At 44.3% G+C, this 8,303-nt stretch overlaps 1 protein-coding gene across 3 annotated transcripts; it reads left to right on the forward strand.

Moving 5' to 3' along the window:
- The first annotated feature begins 1,268 nt into the window (after nucleotides 1–1,268).
- On the forward strand, nucleotides 1,269–7,717 carry RBM12B (RNA binding motif protein 12B). 3 transcript variants are annotated; one of them, XM_032712343.1, is made up of 3 exons: nucleotides 1,269–1,391; nucleotides 4,314–4,359; nucleotides 5,055–7,717. In XM_032712343.1, exon 3 carries the CDS (start codon nucleotides 5,083–5,085, stop codon nucleotides 7,180–7,182), a length of 2,100 nt encoding a protein of 699 aa, XP_032568234.1. In that variant the 5' UTR covers nucleotides 1,269–1,391; nucleotides 4,314–4,359; nucleotides 5,055–5,082; the 3' UTR covers nucleotides 7,183–7,717. The 3 variants fall into 3 exon arrangements, with proteins under 3 accessions (XP_032568234.1, XP_032568314.1, XP_032568402.1); XM_032712423.1 differs by having other exon boundaries at nucleotides 1,316–1,395; XM_032712511.1 differs by lacking the exon at nucleotides 1,269–1,391 and adding an exon at nucleotides 1,407–1,439.
- The last annotated feature ends 586 nt before the right edge of the window (nucleotides 7,718–8,303 follow it).

Here is an 8,303-nt window from a genome sequence, read left to right on the forward strand (position 1 = left end):
TCTCTGCTCAGACAGGATCATCCCATGGCACAGGATTGTGCCCAAACAGTTCTTGAATATCTCCAGCGAGGGAGACTCCACAACCTCTCTGGACAATCTGTTCCAGTGCGTGGTCACCCACACAGTAAACAAGTTTTTCCTCATATTCAGGTGGAACTTCCTGTGCAACAATTTCTGCCCATTGCCGCTTGTCCTATTCCTTCAAATGTTACCAAAACTTTGCAGGGTACTTTATGCCTTGGATATTAATTATTCCTCGTTGCCCCTGTCCTGCGAGCTAATTGCCTAACTATTACAATTCTCGATATTAGCATTGCTTGGAAGCCTATATGCTTATTGCACCAAATGCTTTATTCCTCATTGGGTTTCTTGTGCTGGCTCAACAAGGCTTTAAAAGCTTGAGTTACTGATGTCTTCAAGTTGAATTATCTGTCCTCAGGCTGAAGTATTTTACTATCTAAAAGACGTTAGTTTTTACCCCTTGGTGTGCTTGATTTGTGGAAACCTCCACCTTTCATCCTGCGCAGGATAAGCAATGTCTCCTTTCTAAACTATATTGTCTGTTTAGAGAGCTACTAAAATCGGCAGCATTACTAGGTGAATCTACAAAAAATAACATTTTTTTTAAATTATTTGTCTACGTAAAATGGAGCAGACAAGTGCTGAATAAGCATAGAAATACAGGGGAGAATACATAAAGGCAGGTGGGATAAACACTAGGATAAAATAACTACCTCACCTGCCCAACAATCCTGCCTCTGCCCTTCCCTTTACAAAGTCTTTCCTCTTCTTCTGCCATTCCCCCATCCCTGCCTGCCTTTCCTCCCAAACCCCAGACTTAAGCCAGCCCGAGCTGGGTTAGAAATCATGTCTGCCGGTACTGGCAGAGCAGCGGTGAGCGCAAACCCGCTCCCGAGTTCTGAGGCTGGGAGGATGCGGCACTAGCGGGTATGAGCCTGAGCACAGCGTGGTAGCCGAGTCCCGCAGCCCGCCGTGTGACCGATCTCTACATACCGATCTGGTACTGTACAGATCTGTCATTACACAGTTTGGTCATTATACAGCTCTATTTACACGGGACCACAGGGCCGCCCCCGGGCCACAAGGCGCATGCGCACTACCTGCGGCGCGCGCGGGCACACGGTGAATGGGGGCGCGCGAGGCGGCGCACGCGCAGCAGAGGAGGGAGGGGGCGGGGTCACGGGGCAGCGGCGTTTCCCGCCCCGCCCGCAGGGTGCGCGCGCAGCTCCGTGCTCGCGGCGCGCGGCAGGGCTCGCGGGCCGGAAGCGCTCGCGCGGCGCAGCCGCTCCTCGGCGTGGGGGGGCAGCGGCGGCGGCGCCATCTTGGCGGAGCCGTGCGGGAGCTGCGGAGTCCGTCCGAGCGCCAGTCCGGTGGGTGCGTGGATGGATGGCGTGAGGGACAGCGCCCGCCTCCTCGGGGTGCGGCGTGTGGCTGAGGGCGGCGCGGGGTTTGCACCGGGAGCCGGTTCTCGGGAGTTCGACCCTCGCGGAACCACTGCGCGGCCGCTCCCCGGGCCGCGGCCTCCTCTTGCCGCCGGCTTTCCCACCCCCTTTCCCCGCTCCTGGTGACTCCCTCAGCCCTGTCCCCGTGCCGAGAGGCGACCGGGCTTCTCCGTGACGGCGGAACACGACTAGCTCTGTTGGGCCGGAGCGCGTGTGGCGCGGGGCGGCCTCCCCTCGGCCCGTCCCCCCCGCCCGTTTTTCGACCTGCCGCCCGCGGCCCCGTGCTCCGGCCCGGCCGGGTCCTGCAGCGGCGGTGGCGCTCGGAGTGAGCGGTGCTCCCAGCCGGCCCAGCTACAGAGCTCAGTTGCGTCTTCCTCCAGCGATGTGCAAAGTGCCATTAGCAGCAGCCTACTTCCACTGTTTAGGCTTATTTTGAAGAACAGAATAAGAAATCTTCCTGTGATCTACCGGTTATTTTTACATTGGTCCAGTTTGTAGTCGGAGTGTTTCTGCGTGTGTTGTTTCTAGCTTGCATACAGATAATGTAATCTCTGAACGTTGTGGTTAAAATACTGGTCTAGTGCAGGTTTAGTTTCCCACAGTGTTTACAAGTTGTGGGTTTATTTTAATGGCTTTAATGGTATTTGAAATTTCTCGAGGCTGTGGAAGAATAGGTATAGTACTGTTTTCTGGTCAGCTTTGTTTAAATATAAAATTTCATAAAACTGTGTTTGCTTCTGTGCTTTTAAATTGGTGGCATGAAGTTGTCAATCTGTTCTCCAAATCCTTGCTCTCTGAGTCCCTGCTGAGTTAATGAATTGGTCTTACTTTTCATGACAAGTCACTGCTTTTGGTCATTCACTTTAAATTGTTGGATGGCTTGTCTGTACTTTCTACCCACGCTTGATTGTTTAATATCCAGTCAGTAAGAACTTATTATTTGAACTTGCATTTTTGTTTGTGGACTTCTTAGAGATCACATGATCTGGAATCACTGTGTCTAGTTTTCACCACTGAAGGTTGTGTGTTGTGTCCCTGGTGCATCGTGGAGAACTTGCTCTTTATCACCAAAGAAATACGGAGGAGAGCTGTTGTGAATGATGTTTAAAAATTGGGATAAGAATGTGGAGTTGTGAAATCCAGGAGTACTACAGATTAAATACATCATGAAGTAGCAGGGCAATGGATTTGGTTTTTCAAGACACGACGGTGCTGTATGAAAATTCTGCCCTTGAATTCTCCATACTTTTTGGCACTGCCGTTGCATCTGTTGAGAAGAGACGTAAAGTTCTGGGTCTGGCTGGGACGGAGTTAATGTTCTTCACAGCAGCCCATACAGTTCAGTGTTTTGGATTTGTGGCTGAAAGAATGTTGACAACGCATCAGTGTTTTGGGCTGTGGCTGAACAGTGCTTGCACAGTGTCAAGGCTTTATCTCTTTTCCCTACTCTGCCACTACAGCGAGTGTGCTGAGTATAGGCAAGAAGCTGAGAGGGGACATGGCTGGGACAGCTGACCCAAACTCACCAAAGAGATATTCCATGCCATGTAACGTCATGCTCAGCAACAAAAACTGAGGTAGAAGAAGAAATATTTTAATGGTTTTGGTTGCCTGAGGGGATTTTTTCTTGGCTCCCAAGGCAGTTGTTATTTGAAGGTAGGCTGGACATCAGTCAGCCTGTAGGAGGTAATGAGTGATTTTCTTTGTTTTGCATTTTTCTCCTCACTGATGAAACTATCTTTATCTTGACCCACGAGTTCTCTTGACTTTATTCTTCCTATTTTCTTTCCCGTCCTGCTGATGGGGACGAGGAGTGCACAATGCACAATTGGCTGTGTGGGTGCTTGGCTGCTGGCTGGAGTCGACTTGCCACAAAAGTACAGAGAACAGATGGTCTTTAGAGAAGTTGCTAAATAGGCAGTTGTTTTCTGTTGTCTTTGTAAAGTGCTGATGTAGAAGTGACATAAAACCCATTAGTTAGAGAATTTGGGCTTTGCTCTTGTTTTGCTAAGTTCAGTTGGAGTGGCAGTTATGGTTATTGATAGACGACTTGTCACCAGGATCTGGTGCTTTGAGCAAGGGTTTTGGTTTGTAGGAGGGATTTGTCAAATGCTTGGAGTGTTGGGCTGTTGTGTTTGTTCTGAAGGGATGCAGTAATTTGCTACAGAAGCTTGTGTTTGTTCTCAGAGGACTGTGCTATTTATTTGTGATGTTAGATAATGTTGAAAATCAGGGTATGTTTAAGTCAGTGTAGTAGAGCATTTCTCGTTCTTATGTGTGAACAGCAGTGCAGTACAGTAAAGATACAGGGAAAATACTGAAGTTGGCTTTGTAAATTCAGGTACTTTCCAAAGTTTGTCCTCGTTGGATATTTTTCTCTTTCATTTGATGGTCTTCACTGTGTACATTAAGTGTAGTGCTGGACTGGTGAGTAGCATTCTCTTGTGAACCTTGAAACCAGGTGGATCTCAGAAGAATGGACACGTCCTTTAATCCTGAGATGGACTTAAGGATCCTTCAAGGACTCAGTTGAGAGTTGTTCCCTCGATACACTGGCAGTCTGTTTCACTGCAACAGTTCAGTGTGGCACAACCAATGACCAAGTAATCTCATCGTATTTTCATCGTTTCCAGAAGTCAACTTAAATTTTGAATTTCTTTTGCTTCTGAAATGGAAACACAAAGATGCAGTGCATAGCATCTTGGAACATGCAAGGAGTTCTTCACATGGGTTCATAACATGTTTGGCTTTAGTGTAGCCACTGCTATGGATGAGCTGCAGCAGTGTACCGCAGTATGTAAGCAAAGTACAGGTATCAGCCATTAATTATGTTTCATTTTCTTTCCACAGTTAAGTTGATTTTACAGAATTTATCAGGTCTCCAAAGCAGAAACAGGTAAGCTGCCAAAAGCTTAACACTTCTCACTGAGTATTGTGACAAGATCATACACAGCCTTTTTTCCTCACGTACTTGTGGCTGGGAACTAGGATATGCTCTCCTGAGTGCTCGTGGCTGCTGCAGTTAATACTCTGACTACGTCAAAGAGACAACTTCTTTGAATGCTGAGAAAACATACATTACTGAACAGAACTGATCACTGGGTAGAGCAACTTGTCAAAGCAGTAAAGGCATCACTGTTTGTGAATTATGTCATTTTCAATGACATAGTTATTCTTTTCCTTTCTCCTTTTATCAACTAGTGTCCTGTTCAAAAGGAAACAGGATTTTTTTGTTCCTCAGGACTGGGCAGAGATCTCTGGCATACAGTCACTATGCCATGAAAGACTTGATGTGTTCTTTAGGTATTGTGGATGGTGAGGAATGACTTAGGTGGATTTTGTTGCCCTTAGGATAGGGAATATTGATAGATTTGTGCACGTGTGCTGGTGGAGTAGCTGATTGTTCTGACTAATCAACATTCAGTGAACTGTGTTTTAATCTTGTTCTTGTGAACTTGTGGGTGTTTTGATACCTTCTCTCTCGATTGAGACAAGGGCATTCATTAAAACGGCTCTAGCTTCTTAAATGATAAGATACTGTAATAGCTGAGTACTAAAGACGTGCTATCATGTGTACCTTTTTGTCTGCAGGTGATTTGTGCTGTGGGTTGAGCTCAGCATGGCTGTAGTCATCCGTTTACAGGGGCTTCCTGTTGTTGCGGGTCCTCCAGATATTCGTCGTTTCTTCTTGGGATTGAATATTCCTGATGGAGGTGTGCATATTATTGGAGGAGAGCTTGGGGAGGCTTTTATTATATTTGCAACAGATGAAGATGCACGGCGTGCCATGAGCTGTTCAGGAGGGTTTATCAAGGACTCACGTGTAGAGCTCTTTCTCAGCAGCAAGGCAGAAATGCAGAATACCATAGAAATGAGCCGGAAACGATTTGACCGTGGGGGCCGAGAAACTATGTCTAGCTCTAGAAGAACAGGTACTAATGGTTCTGGTGCATCAAGTGTTGGAGACATGCCACATTTAGTCACAGCTTCTCCAAAAGGAATAAGAAAACCTAGTTACGGGCCACCAAATCGCCTAGAGGCTGGTTTCCATACCAACGGCACAAGACACGGTGATATGGGTATACCTAAGTCAAACTATCAGTTGAGAAAGGATTCTCACCCATTTAACCCAGATGACTGTTACTTATTTCTACGTGGTATACCTTACGCTGCAACAGAAGTGGAAGTACGTGCTTTCCTTTCTGGGATACGTGTCGATGGAGTGATTCTGATAAAGCACCGCAATGGTTTAAACAATGGTGATTGCTTGGTAAAATGTGCTACGCCTGGTGATGCCTTGGAAGGACTTAAACGTCATAGACAGTACATGGGTCAGAGGTTTATAGAAATTAGTCCAACTACGGAGGAACGGTGGATTGAATGCGGTGGGACGGTGGATGTGCCCGATGAAATGGATCACTTTTTCTGCGAAGACCTTTCTCCAAAAAGTTCAGGCTACATGCATTCAAGGAGGCATTCTCGTTCAAGATCACCAAGGAGACAAAGAACGCGTTCCCGTTCATCTCCCAGCCAGGAATATTACATACACTTAAGAAATCTATCTTTTAATGTGGAGAAGAGAGATTTGCGAGATTTTTTCCCTGATCTGGATATATCCAGCAAACAGATCAAGATTCTAACAGATAAGCATCAGAAAAGGACTAGAGATGCCTTTGTGATGTTAAGGAGTGAGAGAGAATACCAGGCTGCTTTGGAATGTCATAGAAAGGTTCTTCTCAATCGTCCTGTTTACATTTTTCCAATTTCAAGAAAGTCAATGTTAAAAATAATCGATTCTTGTGAGAGAAAAAGATCACTAGACAGAGATCATCCTGGACAGGCTATATCAGAAAAAAGTTACCGGGAAGGTCATTCCAGCCCTAAGATATGTGTTTATGTCAGGAATTTTCCATTTGATGTGTCAAAAATTGAAGTGCAAAAGTTCTTTGCAAGATTTAATATTGATGAGGATGATATTTATTTACTCTATGATGAAAAAGGACTTGGACTGGGAGAAGCACTAGTGAAGTTTAAATCTGAAGAACAAGCCATGAAAGCAGAAAACTTAAATCGTCAAACGTTTTTGGGAACAGAGGTATTAATAAGACTTATATCTGAAGAGCAGATGCAGAAGTTCGGTGTATCTGTACCATTATCTGCACCGAATGAAGTGCATGGTTATTCACATCCGTATGACAGAGGTGAGCTTTCCCGTCCAGTCAGTTCACCATCTGGGCCACCACAAGGGCCACCCATGCATTCATTTGGTCCCCCCGGGAACTTTAGGCATCATTCTGAATTTAGACACCCCCCTGAGGACTTCATGGGCCCTCCTAAGGATTTTAGAGGTCCACCACCCCTCATGGATTTCGGTGGTGACAGTGAACCTTTTGGCAGAATGGAGTTTGGGAATAATAAAATGGGAAATTTTCCTGAAGGAAGATTTATGCCGGATCCAAATTTCAGTGGTGGTTCTGAACATGTTGTTCCTATTCTATTGAAAAATTTACCTTTTAAAGCTACTCCTAATGAGATTCTGGATTTTTTCTATGGCTACAGAGTGATTCCGGAGTCAGTTTCTGTGCAGTACAATGAACAAGGATTACCTTCTGGTGATGCCATTGTTGCTATGACAAACTATGAGGAAGCTATGGCTGCTATTAATGAACTGAATGATAGGCCAATTGGTCCACGGAAAGTTAAGCTGAGCTTGCTGTAAAGGAGGAAAAGATGCTCTATAGTAAAACATTCTCGGTTTGACAGTATTGACAGTTATTTTAACTTTTTTTAATTCCTGGAAGAAACAGTTTCCATCAACGGTTGTAAATAATACCCAGTTCAGTTGTTTAGCTCTTGGTTGAAATGTTTGTAGGACACTGGAAGTCACACATCAAGGTCTAAAGGGATGGAGTTGTAATGCTTTGGGGTTTTTTTTTAGTTTGTTTTAATTCCATGTCCTCTGTCTTTGCATCAAATAAAAATATAAATGCTGGTTGACTGACCACGCAAATGGTTCAAATAGAAGATTTTCAGTGCTACCTGCATTAGTAAATAACACTTCTTACTGAGGTTAGCTTAAAATTTAAAAAATGAATGATTTTTATTTTTTGGGTTTTGTTTTTGTGTAAACTTCAGGTTTTATTCGGTTTCATGTGTTTGCAGGTGTTTCTGTTAAAAAAAGGAAAAAAGAGCTTCCTGTTCACATTAGCTCGCTTTGCAATTTTTTTTTAATAAAAAGGAAATTGCCATTTAAATGTGTGTCTTCTGTTTAAAACTTGGATAGTTAATGGTTTCAACTATTATGCTCAGCAGATGTGGGTCTTGGTGAGAATGATGCTGGCTACTTCCTCTGGGAAGAGTGAACTGTTACAGTTTGTCAACACAGTGAAGAAAAGGTAGTTAGTTTACAGAGATTTCAGTCTGTATTAATGAGTTGGACAGGTTTTCTTCTCGCTCACTGTAGTACCTTGAGGCAGAAAATGAATGTTGAAATCAGATCAAGAATTCTGATTCAGTGGTCTTCATTTTATCTCCACATGCTGCATAATGTGAATACTGGCTTGCTGATGATGTTTGGATACATTCCAGGTCAATCTCTGATTAGTTTTAACTAACATCTGTCATGGTAACCAAGCTGACAACCAACTATGTTATTTTCTTTTGTAATAAAATAAATGCTTATGTCAGCATTTAGAATATGTTGGTTAGATTGGTTTGGTACCACTATATTTAAATTTTAGGAAGAAATAAAAGCTAGCCTGGAAAAGCTGCATGTTCAAAATTCAGGCTTAGTAGGAAACTTTGGTTGTGTGGGTAAGGACTTTTGTTCACATTGCAACT

This window comes from Chiroxiphia lanceolata, chromosome 1 (assembly GCF_009829145.1).
Source record: "Chiroxiphia lanceolata isolate bChiLan1 chromosome 1, bChiLan1.pri, whole genome shotgun sequence".
NCBI lineage: Eukaryota > Metazoa > Chordata > Aves > Passeriformes > Pipridae > Chiroxiphia > Chiroxiphia lanceolata.